The 22396-nt window shown below is 39.4% G+C and overlaps 1 protein-coding gene across 3 annotated transcripts; it reads left to right on the top strand.

Annotated features, from left to right (window-relative positions):
* Positions 1–3186: 3186 nt before the first annotated feature.
* Positions 3187–21806, top strand: zfx.L (zinc finger protein X-linked L homeolog). 3 transcript variants are annotated; one of them, XM_018246238.2, is made up of 8 exons: positions 3190–3674; positions 7961–8051; positions 8426–8980; positions 13144–13293; positions 15629–15769; positions 18582–18719; positions 19250–19390; positions 20297–21806. In XM_018246238.2, the coding sequence occupies exons 2-8, from the start codon at positions 7988–7990 to the stop codon at positions 21487–21489; spliced, it is 2382 nt and encodes a 793-aa protein (XP_018101727.1). In that variant the 5' UTR covers positions 3190–3674; positions 7961–7987; the 3' UTR covers positions 21490–21806. The 3 variants fall into 3 exon arrangements, with proteins under 3 accessions (XP_041437712.1, XP_018101727.1, XP_018101729.1); XM_041581778.1 differs by lacking the exon at positions 19250–19390 and having other exon boundaries at positions 3187–3674; XM_018246240.2 differs by lacking the exons at positions 3190–3674; positions 7961–8051; positions 8426–8980 and adding an exon at positions 11038–11244.
* The last annotated feature ends 590 nt before the right edge of the window (positions 21807–22396 follow it).

Genomic DNA, 22396 nt, shown 5'->3' with positions numbered 1-22396 from the left:
ATGCAGTAGAGCCCTTCACAATTAAGCACACCAAATTTATAGCCCCCCCCCCCCCATGGCTGCTACCTCAACAACATCACACAGGAGTAATATGCCTTAAAGGAGACAAATAACTTAACTAACAACCCCTCCTAATCGTGTAGGCAATAATGAATCATATATGGAGTTGGTATCAGTTTGGGCTAAAAATTTATATTATGTTTAAAAATGGCCCCTTTTTTTGGTACCCTATAGATCTGATATGGCCCCTGTTCAAATTCAAATGAGGGGTGGATGTCCTAACAGTCCCTGCCATAAGCACAGCAGGAGGACAGCCAATCACAGCCCTGCAGGCACACAATCAAATACAGGCTTCAGTTCCCTATCAGGTCAGACACTGCTGATTGTTGCATATCCTATAGTGCAGTATGCACAACACCATCTGCTTCCTGCACAGCCTGGAAAAGGAGGCAGCAGGAAGTAGAACAGATGGGTGAGACTAGTAGGGTTTTTACAGAAATGTTCAATAAATCAGCCTGAAACATTACTATTTTGAACACTTTCCTTATATGATTAAGAGTATAATGCACAGGCACTGTGTTTTTCACCGAATATGTCTCCTTTAAGTTGGAAATACATGGCAGGGTACACTTAATTAGCAAGGTCACCAAAACAGTGGATCTTTGCTCAATTTTTCTAACTCCACACTGGGCTAAATTGGGTTTATCACACTGCACACCAATACAATTATGTTGGAAGAGGTCTGAGTTGACAGCTTTTACCACTTCATGAATGGTCAACTTTGCACAACACATTAACAGTTTAGATCCAGACTGTGGAACTAGCTCCTCCGGGGGACCTGGAGCTCAGCCTGGAGACCGGTGAGGGGAGATTTAGGTAGGATGTCTTATTTATTGCTGTGCTAGATATTCCTTGGAACTACGTGGTATGGGATTCATTCTCCGGAAACCCGGATAATGCAAAGATACCTTTGTTTATTTGGGGATTTTATTTATTTAAAGCTATTTTAGATCACTTGTAGTGATGAATACACACTAGGCAAGCTGAACTTATTTTTAAATGTTGAAAAAAAAATAGAGAAATACTGTTCAACAGTAATTATATGAAATAATAATTAGTCATTTATATTACTGTATACAATTGCTTTTATTAGGCAAAAATTGGATTTATTGCCATCACCACAATAGCTTTTTGACTGTAGACATGCTGATTGGTGAACGTTAATAAACAGACCTGGTGTTGCCTTTTATCCCTAGCAGACACCATCACTGTTGTTGCCCATATAGTCTGAAGTGAAATATGTCTTACTGAGCTTCCCCATGCGCATTATATTTTCAGCTGCCTCACTTGTGGCTCCAAAGTAACTGTTACAGATATATAGATAGCTGATCTCTGAAAAATGTCCAAAAAGATATTCATTTGGTCTGAGAACAGGCAATGTTTTGGGCTTACCTCATGCTTCATAAAGGACAAGGGTAAAACTGAAATGTCGCCTGCTTGTGGCACAAATTCAACGCTTTCACAATTGTTGTTTACATATCCGAACAGTTATAATCCTCCCTTGGCAAGGGGTTTAAAGTCTGCACCCAACACTGTAATAAGTGTTTTGGGGGCTCAGATAGGCCCCTTACTACAAGATGACAATAAAGGCTTGAATGGGGTAGGAAACATAGTAAATGCCCTATATCAGGTAAAAAAAATAATTTAATACATTTTTAGGTGGCCATCCCAAGAGAATTACATATAGCAATACACAAGCAAATAAATTGCCCCAAACAGAAATGATAATTCCCCTTATTAATGCCATGATATGGTCACCCTTGCACCAAGATGCTCAGATTCAGAACCCCCCATTTCTGGACCTTTATCTGTTCGGTTCTCCATAACTGAAGATCTTTCACATAGCCATTTCTAGCAGAACTGTGGATATTATGTACCCAAATTGCAACCCCAGTCTATTCCCATTGTGCCCAAGAGTGGGGCAGTTATAGCATTTTGGCAGCTTTGCTTGTTATAAACTCTTAATTCCCTGACTAGAAAGGCACCAGAAGCTCCCCAATAATACCCAGCTGTGGAACAAAATGATGCATTGCCTGTATATATATATATATATATATATCTGTGGGAATATTATTATAAAAAATGTCCAAAATGATTTTAATTTGGGCTGCAAACAGGCGATATTTTGGGCTTACCTCGGTTGTGATGTATGTAACTCCATATGTTCTATGTATGTAATTAATGTGATTTAGTTGTATAAACACATTTACTTTACAGCGTTGTGAAATATGCTGGCGCTATATAAATATGTTATTAATAATAATAATACTTCAACACCAGACGAATGGCACTCATTCTACGGGACTCCAGGCAGCGGTAAAATCAAAATTGCTTTTATTTACACAAACATGTTATGTCCTAACGTGTTTCTTCACACGTAATAATCAGCAATAACACCTCAAGTTTGATAAAGGATTAAGGTAAAACTGAAATGATGCATGTTTGTGGCACACATACATCTTTTTGCACATGATCTGCTGTTAATTTATTTGTATAGTTATAATTTACATTTGGCAAGGGCGTTATTGTCTACACCTAGGGTTGCCACCTGGCTGGTATTTTACTGGCCTGGACGGTAAAAATGATGGCTGATCCCAATGTTTTTAATAGGGGAAAAAGTTAAATATATATGAAGGCCGGTATTTTTTTCCAGAAAAGGAGGCAACCATATCTACACCTTACACTGAAATGTGTTTTTGGGGCTCAAATATGACAACTAATACTTGTATGGGGTTAGGGTTGTCACCTTTTCTGAAAAAAATGACCGGCTTTCCTATATATTTATCTTTTTTCCCTATTAATAACATTGGCATCAGCCATAATTTTTACCCGCCAGGCCGGTAAAACACTAGCCAGGTTGCAACCCTATAGAAAACAACACTTAAAAAATGACCAAGGCACTTATCAATAGAAATGCCGAATATTTTGTCCAAACACAAATTATCTTTCCTCTTTTATTATTCCCATGATTGTGTCAGCCTCACACTATTTGTGTTCAGATTCAGACTCCCCCGTTCTGGACCTTTATGTGTAGATCCATTTCCACAGAGTGGATCCCAAATCATGTGAGCAAGAATGAGAGGCCGGTTATAGCAGATGTTTAAATGCACTTTATTTCTTCTCATGCAGCCGCAGATACAGCAGGGTTGACAGGAAGAACCCGGCATTGTGCTATTAATGACATGACACGCGATTATTTGGGACGTGTGTCGATTTCGCGCAATGCCAACAACCAGGCGCAGCTCCCCGTCCGGCCCCCTCGGCTGGTAACCCATGGAGCGTGTTGGGCCCTGGCCCGGCCTTGGCTCCGCCGTGTAACACACAATGAGCTTCGAGCGCGGCCTCCCCCTTCCGCATTTTCCTGAGGCTCTGCGCCAGTGACGTTTACTGCTGACGGCTGCTCAACCAGGAGAGCTGGCCGCTCTTTTTTTGCCACTCTCCCTCCTTCCCCCTCACAGCAATCGAGCTCGGCCCCTCCCTTTCTGCCTCTCGCACTCGCTCTATACCTTCCCCCCCTCCTCCCTCCCTTCGAATCAGCCATCGCGTTCAGGCCTAAACAGACGAGCAAGGCGGAATAGTAAACCGTGCGGGAAATCCCCGCCAACGCTGTGCAGGTAAGGCCTTCAGCGCCGCCACATACAGCTGGGCCCCGTTTGGTAAAGCGCGCGTAGGCTGGGGTGTGGGGAGGCCGAATACTTGCACGCGTGTATCAGGCGCCTGAATCGTAGCCAGGCCGGCGGCAAATACCGGGAGAGGCGGATGAGAAGCGGGGCAGCTCCGCGCGCAAATCCAACACTTTGCACGCAAGCGCCTCTTAGTAACCGGAGAAAGTGGGCAGCGGCCTTGCTCGCCCCATCTCTAGGCCTTCACTCGTCCTCTTGCCCTTCCAGGCCTCAGAGGAGGCCGCAACTAGGCCACAGAATGGGGGAAGGAAGGGGGTGTTGCCGCACGCGGTAGTCTCTCCGCGTCTCTTCCTCATTAATAAACTCTCAACCCCCTGACTGGAAATGAAACTATAGTCCCCTGATATTACCCCGCTCTACGTGTACAACAAAACCATGCAGTGCCCGTATATATTTGTGGCAATATTATAAGTCGCGGTGTAGAACAAGATGGCGCTGCCTCACACGCTGCCCGGGAGGGAGGAGGAGGGGATTTGGCTGCCATCTTGAATCTGCCTCAGTGGGACTAAACTGTAAGGGCGTATGAGGAAGAATAAGGCGGTGTTTGCTTGTCAGTGTGCTGCAGGGTAGTCACCTCGGCAATAATGGCAATTCTCTCTGCTTGATGTGCAATGTCAGTGCTGTCCTCATGCAGACACCATTTTATACATAGCAAACCCACTGAGACTGAGAGAGAAGCCTGACATCAAAGTCTGCTCACTACACAACAACACACCATTTCTTTGTTTCCTTATACATACATCTACCTGCTTGTTTAGGTGCACTCCTGACTCCAGACTCCAAACAAAAGTAAAGCTCCAAGTGTATTGTAATTGTTATCTACTTTTTATTACTTATCTCTTTATTCATGTCCTCTCCTATTCATGTTCTAGTCTGTGGTATCAATGCATGGTTGCTAGGGTAATTTGGACCCTAGCAAACCAACTGTTGAAATTGTAAACTGCAGAGCTGCTCAATAAAAAGCTAAAAAAAACACACGTAATAAAAAAAATGCGAACCAATTGCAAATTGTCTCAGAATATCACTATCTACATCGTATTAAAAGTTAACTCAAACGTGCACAACCCCTTTAAGCAACTTTTAATATGCATTCATGACAAGAGCCTAATTGAAGGGTTCCCAGCAGTTCCATATTATCCCAAATTATCAAAACTTTCCTGTTGTACTTTTTCATGCTGTTCAGCAGTATTGCAAAGTACGGATGCACCGAATCCACTATTTTGGATTCATCCTTCTTGAAAGATTCGCCGAATACCGAACCGAATCATAATTTGCATATGCAAATTAGGGGTGGGAAGGGGAAACCATTTTTTACTTCCTTGTTTTGTGACGAAATGTTATGCAATTTCCCTCCCCGTCCCTAATTTACATATGCAAATTAGGATTCAGTTCAGCCAGGCAGAAGGATTCGGCGAATCCAAATCCTGCTGAAAAAGGCGAATCCCAAACCAAATCCTGGATTCGGTGCATCCCTATTGCAAAGTTCTATCATCTTTCTGCCCGAATCCTTGCATATTGTGCTTTTGGTGTGAGAGCATTCTACCTACCTACCAATCAAACAAAATAAATTGTTAAAAAAAGGGTTAGTAGAATGTTACTCAGCTTTGTCAAATATTGCCCCCTAAGTTTTGTTATTTTGAAGTCAATTTAATAATTTCTAATGAAAGCAGTATTTGTCCTCTGCTATTTGCTACACGGCTGGTTCTGACTACATGTACCTTTGAAATATTGCAGTGTTCAACTACAATCCTGCCAAAACTACACAGCTGGTTCTGACTACATGTACCTTGGAATATTGTGGTATTCCCCTGTCCTCCAGCCAAAACTATACGGCTGCTTCTGACTACATGTACCTTTGAAATATTGCAGTGTTCCACTGCCCTCTTGCCAAAACTACAATGCTGGTTCTGACTAGAGATGCACCGAATCCACTATTTTGGATTCGGCCGAACCTCTGAATCCTCTGCAAAAGATTCGGCTGACCCGAATCGAACCCTAATTAGCATATGCTAATTAGGGGTGGGAATGGGAAAACTATTTTTACTTCCTTGTTTTGTGACAAAAAAATCATGCAATTTCCCTCCATGCCCCTAATTTGCATATGCAAATTAGGATTTGGTTCGGCTGGGCAGAAGGATTCGGCCAAATCCTTCTGAAAAAGGCAGAATCCTGGCCAAATCCCGAACCTAATCCTGGATTCGGTGCATCCCTAGTTCTGACTACATGTACCTATTTGAATATTGTGGTATTCCACTGCCCTCCTGCCAAAACTACAAGGCTCGTTCTGACTACATGTACCTTTGAAACAATGTTGAATTATTTCTCTCTGTCTAGCCAAAAACTACCTTTGCCTGCAATGTTTGCACATTTTCATGCTCTTTACAGAGTGTGCAAGGTTTTATTGGTATTGGGTTCTTGGCTGGTGGACTACTGCAACAAAGTTTTAGTTGTTTATGTAGTGATAACAGGCAGTGCAGAGAATTGTAAGGGACAGACAGTTGCTGTTTTTGTTGCTACCTTTGTTTGAACAGGTTGTTCAAACCTGTTCTTAAGTCATTGTTGGTCCATTTAACAACCCTTACAAGCTACAATCAATTCTGCTAACCATTCATCTTCCATCTTCTTCAATGATTACTCAGCAAGTCCAGTTGTTTTTAGATTTACCTATACTAGATATACCATGACCTGGATAAATGAAAATCATCATAGTCATTCATCTTCCCTAACCACAATCATGATACCTGATTTATATGTATGTATGTATTCTTTTATTTACATAGCACTGCATTTGTATACAACTCTATACAGGTATGAGACGTGTTATCCAGAATGCTCGGGGCCTGGTGTTTTATAGATAACAGATCTTTCTGTAATTTGGATCTTCATATCTTAAGTCTACTAGAAAATCTTTTAAACAATAAATAAACCCAATAGGCTGGTTTTGCTTCCAATAAGGATTAATTATAACTTAGTTTGGATCAAGTACAAGGTACTTTTTTATTTTTACAGAGAAAAAGGAAATCGTTTATAAAAATTTGAATTATTTGGATAAAATCGAATCTATGGGAGACAGCCTTTCTGTAATTTGGAGCTTTCTGGATAACCGGTTTCTAGTTAATGGATCCCTGTATCTCATTTTTGCCCCCAAAACCAAGCACCCATCAGACACAAGTTTTACCAGCCCCGTTCATTACTTTTGACTGGAAGAGTATTTTTGCAGAAACAATCCTGGTGCACAGATTAATTGGAAAGCAGAGGGACCTCAGAATCCATAATTTAACAACTGAATGAGCTCGTCAAAAAAGGGGATATATTTAACCCCTCCATATGCAATAACAAGCACAAAGTTTGCACAGTAGCAGTAAAGCTCCCCATAGACGCGACGATTCTTTTTGCCGAACGACCGATTTTAGGGAAGCCCGACCAATCCTTCGAAATTATCGTGCAGTTAGTGGGATTCGAACGATCGTACAATCTTACGATTTTTCGGCCGAAATCTGTCAGGAAATTGGTCGGCCAGGTCAAAAAATCTTTGTCGGTCCCAGTGCAATCTATCTATGTTTGCAGGGCCAAGCAGGCAGCTCCCCTTTGTTTTCCTGGCAAATTGGCCTTTTTAGTTGATGGTAAATTCATACGATTGTACAATCGTTCTAAGAAGATCGTGGTCTCACGATCAGGATCTGATCGTTTAAAAATCTCGACATCTATGGCTAGCTTAACTCATATCAACCAATAAAATGTGATTTTAAACAGGTGACCAGTAAATGCTACTTGCTGATTGGTTGCTATCGGTTACTGCACCTGTACAAACCTATTGCCTTTTATTACATAACCCTGTAAGTGTAGATGTTAAGATGTAGGAATACATTTTTTAGCATTCGTTCAATTACTGGAGCTTGTACTGAACATACTTTTTGCCTATTCTGAAAACGGAAATGGAAAGTAAATGTCATATTTTACTTTCTTTTGCATACAAACACAATCAGAACAACTCAGCAGTCCAATGAGAAACTCTCTGTATACAAAAAAAAACTTCCTTATCCCATCTGTAGGCTATGTGATGGGCTACTTTTGCATAGGCTACTAAAATAAATGGGGTAGGGGAAGAGCCTGTATTGATTTGTAACCCATTCATTATTTTACTCTTGTTTCATTTGAAATGCTAGTTAAGTTTAAAGAGGTAAAATCTCAAGCTATATTTATACATCTTTTTGCAGTGTGCTGGCTAATGTTTGTTCAGAGTCATGGAAGATGTAGCAGAACTTGAACTTCAGACAACAGAGCCGCATGCATTTTTTCATGCTTCAGGTAACTGTATTTGTACACTTCAATATATTTTGTTCAAAGCTTTTTAAAATCTTCACACTGGCGTGTTGTTCATCTGCCATCTGCTTTTGTGTGTAGTATGCAGAGCAAAACCTATCCACTAAAGAAGTAGATACAGTTAAATAATAGGATACTTCCCTCACTGACCTATACATGAAACTGAAATAGAATTTTTAATACATTTTAAAAATATTAGGTGACAATGCCATATTTCCTTAAGTCATGCCAACCCAAGGTCCCAATCTTGTTAATGGCTGCCACACTTGTACCTGATATTTCTCTTTTAATATTAGTATTCCAGTAGCATAGATAACAGGCTTTTAAACTACTGTCTTCAACATTCTCTTCTTTCATAGGTGCTGGACAGCGACATCTTAATGGGAATGAAATAATTGTGGAAATACAAGAAACTGTCTTTGTGGCTGATGGAGATGGAAACATGGCGGTGCAGGGTTTTGGACCAGATGAGGGCGACTCTGTTGTAATTCAGGATGTCATTGAGGATGTTGTAATTGAGGATGTCCAGTGCTCTGATATCTTGGATGGAGCCAGAGTATCTGAGGCTGTTATTATTCCTGAACATGTTCTGGAAGATGAGGTGGGCACTGGGGAGGAAGAACAAGTGCTGGAAGAGGATTCATTAACCTCCTGCGATGTACCAGACAATGTCTTAGATCATGAACTTGTTGATGGTGAATTGACTCTTCCTGACCCAGAAACTGGCGTGCATTCTGTTTCAGGACATGTTGTAGGAGAGGAAATAACGGATGATGCACTGGAGGAGGACATGATTTCAGAGGAGGTCTTAGTAGCAGACTGTGTGTCAGAAGCAGTGATTGATGCTAATGGGATCCCAGTGCATGAAAATGACAGCGAGGAGGTGAATTGTGATGATTACCTTATGATCTCATGTAAGTAACCTATTCTATATTTTTGTTTTGGTTCATATGTGCAAGTATCTTCACATATAAACACTCAGCAGGTCTAATAAGTATTCTTTTACAGGTAATATCCTGTTTCTGTGTGCATTTATCTCTTGCAATCAGGCAATACTTATTTGTTTGCTGTTCAGGTTTAGTAAATGCCATTACTTGCTTTATATAAATCTGTCAAAAAACTTGCTTTGCTCTCAATAGGATCTGAGCAGGGGGCATAAAAGTGTCTGTTGATCATGTAACCTTACTTACATTATCATATATCATATATATATATATATATATATATATATATATATATATATATATATATATATATCCTGACATTCTACACTGAAGGTAACATTCCATTCTACTTCTGGTTCTTATTAGGAGTGGATTGGTAACAAATCACAATCCTAGCAGAGTAAGCACTGTATAAATAAACTGTTCCCTTCCACCTGCTAAATCATTTGTTAAGCTTTGTCATAAATTGCAGCTTATTCTATAAAGGCCTTCTCAGTCAACTGACCGGTTTAGATTGTGTATTGTAACCAATAGAAACTTGCAATGTTCAGGAGTATCGTTTCTTTTTGATATCGCCACCTTTGAAGACAGCATTTATGCATTTAGAAAATCAATTTTTTTATAAGTTATAGTGTAGTTCTCAACCTTTGCTAGGTTATGGTCTCCAGCAGCACTGACAAGCTTGGGTGTCTGGGCACAATAAAAATGGCTGATTAATTTTTTTTAACTTGTTTTATGCTGACAAAAGGTCACTTATCTTGAATCAATGAATATGTGGCACACAGACTGTGAGTTGATCTAGCTTTTGTAATAAAGACATGACTACAGGTATGGTACCTGTTATCCAGAATGCTCGGGACCTGGGGCTTTCCAGGATAATGGATCTTTCCATAATTTCATAATCTTCATATCTTAAAGGGGAACTCCTGCTTCCAAACCAAAATTTGATAAAGAGGCCCACATACCACAGAAACCCCTAATATACCCATCAACGTTACCGGTTTCTTCAAAAAGTATGAATAAATGCTATTTTCTATGCTGAAATCCAGCTGTTTAACAGTTCTCTTTCTGCATCATTTCAAATCCTGGCAGGGAAGGAGGGACTAAACACTGATGTTACAAATTGTAACAACTTCTCCACATCATACAGGAACTACATAACCCACAATGCATTGCACTGTGATGTTCCTTTCCTTATTGAAATCATTTGTGCAGGGATTTGGAGGATGCAGGCTGAAAACAGCTGGCTGTTAGTGATGTGCAGGTCAGGGTTTTCCTGGCCCGCGCCCACCCGCGCTTCGGGGTCCTTTTATAGACCTGCCCCACCAATGACGCCACAAAAGGGGCGGGCGAGCAGACACGAGACTATAAAATTGGAAGTTGGATGCCGGCATTTGAAGGTGGCGGGCGGGGAGAGCAGAAGAGCTCAACCCGCACCCACCCGCAAGGAGCAGTGCGAGGTCGACCCAAACCCGTTGGTAAACCCGCGGGTATCGGGTCGGGCCGCACATCACTACTGGCTGTTCATACAAAGTAACATTAGTCAGCCAGCTCAGCAAAGTAGTCAGACAGATCAACAGGAGAGGAGGGGGTTAGGCTAAGGGAACTGCCAGAAACCATTAAAAATCATGAAAAGTCCGTATATTTTTTAAATGATGTATATTGAAAAGTTGCTTGAAATTATGTTAACTTTTCAAAAAGCTTAAGTTATGTTTTTGTGGAGTTCCCCTTTGTCTACTAAAAAAAGCATGTACATTAAATAAACCCAATAGGCTGGTTTTGCTTCCAATAAGGATTAATTATATATTAATTTGGATCAAGTACAAGGTACTGTTTTATTATATTTGAATAAAATGAAGTCTATGGGAGATGGCCTTTTCGTAATTTACAGTTTTCTGGATAATGGGTTTCCGGATACCGGATCCGATACCTGTACTACTTTAATGTTATCTGTTCTAAAAATGTTTTTTTTTGCTTTAGATTCAAAGGACAGTTAACACATTCATGTTATATTTATTTATACAAAGAGGAAGGGGATACCGTGCAATCCATTGGCTGTTTGGGAAACTCAAGTCTCACTCAAGACACACGGCTTGATAAAGGGCTGGAATAGCCCGAAACGTCGTTTGGCTAGTGGCACGAATAAATATTTGATTCACTTATCGGAGTGCTGCTGGATTTTGTGTTATAATCAAGTCACACCAATTACTCGCCAGTATATTGGCACTGATTAGGTTCGTTTACGCCACCTCCCATCTAGGCTTCTCGGTAGCCATAACTATGTCTGTATTATATGCCAAAATAAATAAAATTCCCAGATAAGTGGCATATTGGAGTGGGCAGTATATCTCATATGATCTTTAAACAAAGTGAATCTGCTCCGTTGTGGATAACTATCCACAAAGTAATACAAGGGAGAGGACAGGGCAGTCCCAAGGTTGAAACACCAAACCTTTACAAAAACTCTTTCTAGGCACCTGGGGTTTTGTGGACTGGAAGTTAGAATGAAGGAACAAACTTCATATTTCTAGCTAGTGATTTCCTGGGTAAGTCTCGCACAGAAATAGTCCATGCACGTGCACGGAGCGCTCCATCAGCAGAATACAGTAACAGGCTATATATATCTAACACATAAGTAACACAGCAAGCACAGAGTATGCAAAAGGGTATGAAGATTGCACTGTTGTTTCAAACATACATATCTGTGCAGCATATGAGATATGTTAGAGGCTGGAATCACGGTCTGCCGTCCTCTTTCACGTCCTACCTCCCCTTAACTTGTAAAATTCATTGTTTCTTCCCATCAACCTTCCCTGCATCTCACTTGTCACATCACCCTTTAAAGGAGAAGGAAAGCTACCAAAGCAGTTTATTGACAATAGGTTAGCCACAATAGTGCAAGCTATAACACTATATTTATTCTGCAGAATGCTTTACCATACCTGAGTAAACAGCTCTAGAAGCTTTCTGTTTGTTTAGGATAGCAGCTGCCATATTAGCTTGCTGTGACATCACTTCCTGCCTTAAGGTGGCCATACACGGCAGATAAAGCTGCCGATATCGGTTGTTTGGACCGATTTGACAGCTTATTTGCTCATGTATGGGGGCTTCCGACGGGTCTTCCCGATCGATATCTGGCCAAGATATCGATCGGGAAGGTTTGATTTTTAACCGACCGACCCGTCGGAGCCCCTTGGCGCATCGTAATTCGATCGTTCAGCCATACGGCCGGACGTTCGAATTACCCCCGATATAGCCATGCCGTTAGTGGCATATCGGGGAAAGATCCGCTCGTTTGGCGATGTCGCCAAACGAGCGGATCTTTGAGTCTATGGCCACCTTAAGTCTCTCCCTGCTCACTCGTAGCGCTGGGCTCAGATTACAGCAGGGAGGGGAGGACGGTGGAACAGGAGGGATAGAGCAGCAAACTGAGCATGCTCAAGCCCTAGCCCTGGAGGTTTATACTGAAAACAGGAAGTCTGATACAGAAGTCCATGTGTACACAATAGAAGGAAAGAAATGCTGTGTTTCTTTTGACAGAGGACTCTGAGCAGCAGTACTTTGAGGGTTTACTGGTGTATTTATATAGACCTTTCTGATAAAGCTTACTTAATTTTAGCCTTTCCTTCTCCTTAAATGCATGGTTTTACAGTGGTCCAATAATAGAGTCCAGATCATCCTTAGAAATCCTTAGAAACTTATGTAATTGCCCCCCTTTTTTTTTTTTGTAGAGAAAAAAATGTCATTGTGATCTAAATTATTTGTATAGAGTCTTTTCATCCCATTTAAAATGAATAATTTAAAGGACCAGTAACATATATATTTTTTTTTTATTAAAAAATTCTTTAGTGTAGAATGAAATAAAAACACAGACAAATTAAACTTTTAAATCACTCAATTTTTATTAAGAAATAACTTACTGAAACCCCGCTTGGGCAATCTTCAGAAAAGGCAATCCATCGTGCATTCTATGCTAACGATTATTTGTAATAGAAAAAAATGATGTTACTGATACTTTAACTTCTCCAAAGCATAGACAGTTGGCTTTTGTATATATTGTAATGCATTTGTCAGACTTTCATACGTGTCTTCTGAACCCGTATCCTGAATCTTTTTGCATAATTAATTTTTAGTGGATGATGCGGAAAAGATTGATGAAGATTGTGCCGAGGAAATAACCATGGGGGGTGCAGTAGAAGGTGACTCCAGCAAGTTGGATGGGTCGTGTCCAGAAGTCATCAAGGTGTATATTTTTAAAGCAGACCCTGGTGAAGAAGACTTGGGTAAGTGAAACTGTTTTGAATAAAGCACAATGTTAGTTGTTGCCAAGCAGTGTCTAAGAAGGAAATAATACAGTACTTGTGTGATGAACCAGCATTTGGTGTGTGCTTCAGATCATTACAGGGTCATCGATAGTTGCCATTTGATTAAAACGAAAAGAATATTATCTTACTGACTTCTCAATTCAACATAAAAATTAGGAAAAAATATGAGGAATGTATAGTTTTAACATCATACCATTTTAAACTCTCAACCACCCGAGGAGTTTTTTCTCACTGTATTTGGTGTTACAAATAGGGATGGGCGAATTTTTTCGCCTCGTTTCGCCGAAAAAATTACGCCTATAGACTTGTATGGCGGCGTGCGTCAAAAAAAAAAGATGCGCGTCAAAACTATTTCGCCGCGCAACAAAATTTTTTGACGCCCATAGACTTTAATGGGCGTCTGTGACATTTCGCCGGCGGCGAATTTTTGCGCGAAGCGAAACAGTTCAAATTCGCCCATCCCTAGTTACAAATACTGCTTGTGGAGCAAAAGCTCACTGTAGTGGACACAGACTGGTGACACTGGGAGCCTCCTTGTGGCAAAATTAGTCCCAAGTAAATGGATCAGTGTTTAAACACAAGAGGAACCAACACTTATTATAACCATTGTAGTAAGGAAATGATACGTCTGGATTTTAAACTGACATGGATCCACAAGTTTTGTATAGAAATGCTTTTGCTTTCCGCTTGCAGTACATGAATGTGTTATTGCTATAATGTGCAGTGTATCTCTTTATGGTTTTTAGCAATTAACAGGACATGCTCTGATATTGGTTTCCACTGATTGGTGCCCCCCCCCCCCTTCAAGTCGCTGACTAACTCAGAGCTGTAAAGCAGGAATTTCTGTTCTTTTGTTATGTTACACATCCAGTCACTTCAGCCTTTATACATTATTTTTTTTTGCTAACTAACTATATTAGAAACATTTTTTATTAAGTACAGCCTATCTACTTACACAGTTTTTATTTTTACACTGAATTGTTCCTTTAAGGAAACAAATGATATAGTTAAGATGATTTGGTAAAGTTCCTGTTGTTGCTTAAATTGTGAGGAGCTCCAGGAACAATGCAACAATAGGTGAGGTATGTTATACAGAAGGTGCAAATTTCGAGGAAGTTAGAGGAAGGAAATCTGCACTGAATGGCAGAAGTGCTACCCACTGAGCCAATGTGCCGGATTGCACTTCTTTGCCAAAAGTATTTAAAAAATGTAATATACTGTTGCAAACATGCATACAAATCTTTTAGCGCTCACCCGATTATGTGAGGGTATATCTAAAGCTGAAAATTAAAATTTTGCCTATTTAGTTAGAGCAGTGATCCCCAACCAGTAGCTCGTGAGCAATGTGTTGCTCTCCAACCCCTTGGATGTTGCTCTCAGGATCCTCAAAGCAGGTGCTTATTTTTGAATTCCAAGCTTGAAATCAAGTTTTAATTGCAAAAAACCTAAGTATAGTGCCAAGTAGAGCCTCTTTTAGGCTGCCAGTCCACATTGGGGCTACCAAATAGCCAATCACAGCCCTTATTTGGCACCCCAAAGGACTTTTTCATGCTTGTGTTGCTCCCCAACTCTTTTTTTACATTTAAATGTGGCTCACAGGTAAAAAAGGTTGGGGAGCCCTGAGTTAGGGCTTATGGCATGTAGGGGGGTTTAACAACAACTATTTGTAGCTGACTTGAAATAGGTTCAAGGTTTCTAAAGGGAAAAATGCATTGCTTGCACCCTCCTTTTAGTTCATGTACCATTGCTTCTCTACTGTAAGTTTGCTTTCAGTCATCCACATTTTTCTTTGTACCTGTAATAACTATCTATTGTAGGGGGAATTTTGACTATATTAAAAGGGATCATATGAACTCAGCCTAGACAACACGGGAACGCAATTTTGGGCACTGACCCATAAGAATCACACTGGGCTAAATAATCGTGTTTTTTGCTGTTTGTAATTTTACTGGTTCGTTGTGTTTTAGTACCAGTCCAGGATTTTTTTTGGTTGATTCTGGAATTATGGCTTCTTCTATACTCCCCCACAGTGCTTATCTGCTGTGCCCCCTGTAGGTATTATGTTTCAGAATGCCTATTTATCACCATAAGTTATTACCAAAATGGAAGCTGTTTCAGCTTCTATGCTCCTAACAGCTTATATAAATCATGCTTATTTAGCAAGTCTTTTTCTTTAGCTGCATGCTTTTCTGCCATTTCATTTACTTCTACATTTATGGTTGAGGTCTACAGTAAATACACTCTTGGTTGGGGCTCTGTTTCTATAAATGTATTATTTTCTCTTAAACCACAGGAGGCACTGTAGATATTGTGGAAAGCGAGTCTGAAATTGATCATGGAGATGGATTTCTTGAATCTCACAATGGAGGACGCATGCCAAGAGAAAAGATGGTGTACATGGCTGTGAATGACTCTCAGAACGACGATGATTTGGGTCAGTAAAAAAAATAAGCTTTTTAACTTTAGTGCAAAACCCATGCAAATTTAGATGTGCAAAAAAAAAAAAGGCTTTATCAGTCAATGTAGTGTTTTCCTTCAGGGGACACAAATGGCCTTGCTCAGTTTTGTTTAGTAGAGGGTTTAATTTTTATTATTTTCATTTCAAGGGGGTTCCCAGTCTTTTTCATAATTGGCTTTGGGTGGTTCCCACTTCCAGTGTTAGAACATTTCCCCTTCTGACTTCAGCAAAAAAATAAGGAAATGGAAGGGATTAAATTTTTTGCACTAATGCATCTAGTGAAAAAGTGCCACTGCACTTAAAGGGGATGTAAGGGCAAAAATATAAAAACCCCATTTTTACTTTCTTTAATGAAAAACAAATCTATCTCCAATATACTTTAATTAAAAAATGTGTACCGTTTTCATAAGAAACCTGACTGTGTGCAGTGAAATTCCCCCTTCGTTTTACTAGCTGCAGTTACGATCCCTAACTGCTCTGCAGTTACTTCCCTGACCTCAAGCAGCTTTGTTTGTTTCACTGTAGAGCAGCCTGCGACAGTGTAGAGATTCGTATGCGTAGACCCAGTGCAGTCTGCATATTCTGATTTTTAATCAGTCTTGCTGTATCAGCATCTATGTCGGAAGATTATATGACTTGTTTTGAAAATTTATGACGATCCCTAAGCTTAACCTACCAACAGCAGCCCAGACCACACTGAGCATGTGCATGGTCTTGCAAAGATGTTTAACAAAGTAACAAGATGGTGGCCCCCTGCTGGCCAACTTTGAAAACATAAATCATTTGTTTAAAGTGGACCTGTCACCCAGACATAAAAAGCTGTATAATAAAAGTCCTTTTCAAATTAAAATCCAAATTCTTTTTTTTAATTTTATTAAAGTGTTCATAGCTTTTGTAAACTCGTTTAAAAATCTCAGCTTTCAATCAAATATTGCCTGCCCCTCCTCTATGCATTAGTGCAATTACTTTCACTTTCCATTTAGCACTTCCTAGATGTCACTGCTCTCCCCACATCCCCCCCCATTCTTTTAACCCTTTAATTGTGTAGCCAAGGCATGGGGATGGACATCAGGTCCCCCATTCTGGTGCACAAACAAGATTCTGAGATGATGCAAGGCTTGCCTTAATAACAGTGTCCACAAAATGGCTCCTGCCTGCTTGCTATAATTATGAATTCCCAGACTGATGGAAACAAGTTTCAAATAATTTATACAGTGTAATTAAAGTTCATTTGGTTTAACTAACATGATAAAATAGGATTTGGAGTACTTTTTTTGGTTGATGGGTCCCCTTTAATTAGGCTTCTGGTGCAGTAAGTTCATGTTTACGTTTAGTATACAAAATACAGCTTTTCTAGCATTATTCTGTTTTAATGTTTTTTTAACCTGTTTTTATAATAATACATTTTGAATGATCTATCCTTGTGGTTTTCTTTCTTTCTTTCTTAGCCTATTGTTCTTTCCTTAATTACACAGACTTTGTTGGTCCTCCATAAGTTATCTGCATGAAATGCTTCTATAATAATCAAGGGAAAAGACAAATCACAGTACAAGCCTTTAAAGGTTATTACACTACCAATGCTTACATTGTAGTCATATTTATAGCCTGTCACATACTGCCATCTTGTGGTCAGATAAACATTAGATGACACAGAATACATTTCTAGAGTTTTAACCTGTTTAAAGGCCTCAATGCCTCATACATTATCCTTAGTTAATAATCATTGTTTTTGTAAAGCCCGTTTGGGCTTAACATCTTGGTACTATTTTGAACTGCAATTTCCTCACATTGTCTGTTTAACAGGTTTCTAAGAAATTAATTTTCATGGAATTTATTTTACACGCACTCCTATCTGCCCCTTGGAGGCATTAAAAGGATCATTTTTGAAGGGGTAGTAGATTCAAAACGTGCACCTATTCTCCTGGTGCCCTGCATGAACATTCTGTGCCACTCCTGATTGGTGAAAGTTGCACCCTGTTCTTTGTCAGAGCTGCATATCTTTGTGACTCTAAAATTGGGATTTGTGATGGCCTTAAATATCAGTGAGCAAGTTGCATTGGGGTCAAGAAAAATGGTGCTTTGCATTTGTTATTTCCACTTTTGTACCTTTCCACATTTATTAAATTATTTGTTTTACACTATTCCGTGGATGCTTGAATGCATTGAATGTGTGGGTTCTTGAATGCAGCTAATAGATAGATTTATATTATATATTATAGATTGAATTTTTTCTGTAACATTGTTGGATATAGTTGTCTGTGTCCTTCAATTAAGACAATTATCTTTTAATGAAATTGGAGCATTTTTGACGTGCTAGATTTTTGCAGGCTGCTGTGTGACCAAGTGTACCCTCTCTACTTTATAATACACAAAAGCCATGAATATCTTGTAAATTATATCCTTATAAACGGTGAGTAGTGATGTCATCAGTTATAAACGGTGAGTAGTGATGTAATTTCTGTCACATGACTCACTAAAATTAGTGTATTATAATTAATAAAGTACCCCCAGTTGTAAAATATGAGGATATTATAAGTTACCTCGGAGTTCCATGACCTGTATAAAAACACTCGGCCTTCGGCCTCGTGTTTTTATATGGTCATGAAACTCCTCGGTAACTTATAATATCCTTATATTTTACAAGAGGGGGTACTTTATTCTCTATATTGTGTACTGTCTTTTCCAGATCTGTGTTACGATTCTGTTATTTCATAAATGTAAGTTTATGGAACAAATGATCAAGATTAACATCAAGTGCATGAGTTCTTTTAATTTTTTTTTTTTCTAGATGTTTCTGAGATTGCAGATGAAGTGTACATGGAGGTGATTGTTGGAGAGGAGGATGCGGCAGTAGCACATGAACATCAGCTGGAGGACGCTGAACTGAGCAAGACTTTCATGCCAGTTGCCTGGGCTGCTGCTTATGGTAATTAAGTTTGGCTACACCCTGTTTAAAACGGAGTTATTGGAAAGGTCTCTGCAGTAGATCTCATTGAGGTTACCTGACTGTGTTCTTAATAATACACCTAGGTCAGCAACTCATGTGGCTTAAACAGTAAATTCCATATAGTGTTTTTCAAAAAAAAAATTTCAATAAGTTTTATAAAATAACTTGTCAGAAAAGTCAGTTATTTTAATAAATAAAATGGACATTAATGTTAAACTTGTAGATTGTTTAGGAATATTAAATGGCTAAGATGCTTAAATGATGTCAGAGAAGAACCTTCTCTGACATATAACATCGGTTTTCACTAGTTACCGAGTGGTTGCCAAGATCACTTACTTAGACACATGGTTTTCTTGCACTTAAAACTATATACATTTTTTTCAGTTTTTTTTTTAATAGATATTAGTATGATCCATTTAAACTGCATCTGTGTGCAGTATGTACTAGCATCTGGTTAAAGTATTTGCAAAATACTTCAGATTCCTTTTTGTTTTAACTTTTTAATGTAGGTAATAGTACTGATGGAACAGAGCACAGAAATGGAACAGCCAGCGCTCTTTTGCACATAGATGAATCCGATGGCTTGGACAGGCTAACGAAACAAAAACCAAAGAAAAAAAGGAGAGGAGAAAACAGGCAATACCAAACAGGTCTGTCTATGATTGCACAGGGGCACTTTTGGAGGATTCAGCCTGTTTTGTTTTTTGTGTTTTTTTTTTTTTTTTTTAAACTTTCTTGTATGACATTTGCAACATACCAAAGAAAGCGTTACATATTATATGGCTAGTTTACGAACAGTCAAAATGCCTGTAGGGTTGTGACCTAAAAAAAATGTGAAAACAAGTATTTGTTTAGATTAAGACCACAGAAATGAGTCAACATACTTAAAAGTTAACAATTTTATATTTTTCATCTGTTCATTAGGACATTTCTAATGTCCTACCCTCTGGTTTTCTTTAAGGAGATGAAAGTGAGATCATCTTACATTCATTGCCATTACCCTAAAGGTTATGAAATTGTAACTGTTAATAGCCTGGTTGTGTAAACTCCTATTGAAACATATGTATTTCCTATGACATTCCAGTGTGTGAGGGCTTCATAAAATGTGGAATTCTTTGTTTCAAGAGAAACAATCTAAAGGTGGCCATAGACGCACAGATAATATCGTACAAAACTAATTTTCCTACGATATTCGGTGCGTGTATGGTGGGAAATTAGCTGACTGATATCGTCAGAAGACTTGGATATCGGTGGGCTTGTCGATCAGACTGGATGGAAAATTTTGAACGGGTGCCTTTGAAGACATCCTTGACATCGGCCATTGTTAGTGCTGAATAGTCCGATACAGGTAGAATTCTATTTTTTTCCACCTGTATATCTGACAATTCAGCTCTAGACTTGTCCACCTTAAAACGCTGCTTGCTTTATTCACTACAGGTTTGCTGAGACTGTAATTTATGTGTTACATGACTATAGATAACATTTTTGTGTTCATAAATGTGTTCTTCCTAGATTTGTGTTCTTTTTACTGATTTAATTTTTTTAATCTCTTCTAGCCATCATTATTGGCCCAGACGGCCACCCACTTACTGTTTACCCTTGCATGATTTGTGGCAAGAAGTTCAAGTCTCGAGGCTTCCTGAAAAGGCACATGAAAAATCACCCTGAGCACCTGGCCCGCAAGAAGTATCGCTGCACAGACTGCGACTACACCACCAACAAGAAGGTGAGCCTACACAACCATCTAGAAAGCCACAAATTAACAGCCACTGTCATCAAGACAGAGAAGGATCTGGAGTGTGAGGAGTGTGGGAAAATATTCCTACATGCAAATGCTTTGTTTGTCCATAAGTTAACACACAAAGAAAAAGCTGGCAACAAGATGCACAGATGTAAATTCTGTGACTATGAGACAGCGGAGCAGGGGTTGCTGAACCGGCATTTGTTAGCTGTGCATAGCAAGAGTTTCCCTCACATTTGCGTGGAGTGTGGGAAGGGCTTCCGTCACCCGTCTGAGCTTAAGAAACACATGAGAACACACACAGGAGAGAAACCCTATTTGTGCCAGTATTGTGATTATAGGTCTGCTGATTCATCCAACTTGAAGACCCATGTCAAGACCAAGCACAGTAAAGAGATGCCCTTTAAGTGTGATATTTGCCTGCAGACTTTTGCAGATTCTAAAGACTTGCAGGCACACGCCATTCTACATCAGGAAAGCAAGAGCCACCAATGCCTGCACTGTGATCACAAGAGCTCTAACTCCAGTGATCTGAAGCGACACATTATTTCTGTACATACCAAGGACTATCCCCACAAGTGTGAGGTTTGTGAGAAGGGCTTTCACAGGCCCTCGGAACTTAAAAAGCATGAGGCAGCACACAAGGGTAAAAAGATGCATCAGTGCAGGCACTGTGAGTTCCAAATTGCAGATCCGTTTGTGCTGAGCCGGCATATATTATCTGTGCATACTAAGGAGTTGCCATTTAGATGCAAACGATGTAAGAAAGGCTTTAGGCAGCAAATGGAACTGAAAAAGCACATGAAGACTCATAGTGGTAAAAAAGTGTACCAATGTGAGTACTGTGAGTACAACACCACTGATGCTTCTGGCTTTAAACGACATGTCATTTCCATCCACACCAAAGACTACCCTCATCGTTGTGACTACTGCAAGAAAGGCTTTCGGCGGCCATCTGAAAAGAACCAGCATACCTTGAAACATCACAAAGAGGCTAGCTTAATGTGACCTTGCACAGGACTTTTTCCCAACCTAAAAACCACATACCTAGACCCGTAAAATTGTAAAATGTACTGTCCGTTTTTGCCGTTCGTCTTTGCTTTAATTTTTTTTAAATAGTTTACATGCCTCTTGTTAAACTAATATTATTTTATACTCCACCTCTGCTCTTTGTTTAACAAAGTTGCAAGCTGAGGAAGATGCTGTAGATGTATCTTTTTATTTTTCTTCCTCTCCCTAAGTATTTAAGCCTGAATTTTTGTTTATTTTGCTTTCTTTTTAAGAGCAGTTCATCTTAAATAAAGCTGCTATGATCACTTAAAATACAATATACATTTTAATCTCTTACTTGATGCTTTAAAGTGGAAACTGGGTCTGCTTGCTGCTGAAGGACCACAAGAATACTGCAGAGCCCTTATTTTATATATTTATATAGTATTCCTCAATAACAGAATCCTTGTCAGCTCCGCAAGGAATGTAGTTACACTGCATGTTATGGGCTTTTCGACAGAAAAACATACTTGTGCCCAGATAGAGAAATATTGTCCAACTAATTTTAGCAAAGCAATTTCACGTTGCACTGATTGCCACCCAGTTAATATCACATACCAAAATGTGCAGTCTTTCACAAAAATAATTTGCACCATATTTTCAGGCAATATTATTTATCCATATAACTGCTGAGCACTCTGCATTTGTTATCAGACAACATGTATATTATTAAAACTATACTGCACAGTGGGAGTAGCTATGTGTTCTCATAAATATTTTAATGTTAAATTTCTAAGAGAAATGCACTGATACACATCAGCCAGATCTATTTTTTTATACGTAAGCATTAGTTGTGCCCCGGCATTTGTTTGCAGGTTATTCTATTGAAATGTGCATGTTTCTAGTGTCCTGTTTATCCTACTAA

The sequence above is a fragment of the Xenopus laevis genome, chromosome 2L, assembly GCF_017654675.1.
Source record: "Xenopus laevis strain J_2021 chromosome 2L, Xenopus_laevis_v10.1, whole genome shotgun sequence".
In the NCBI taxonomy this organism is placed as follows: Eukaryota; Metazoa; Chordata; class Amphibia; order Anura; family Pipidae; genus Xenopus; species Xenopus laevis.
Note: the sequence above shows the minus strand (reverse complement) of the source record. Positions and strands in the feature narration are given on the sequence as shown.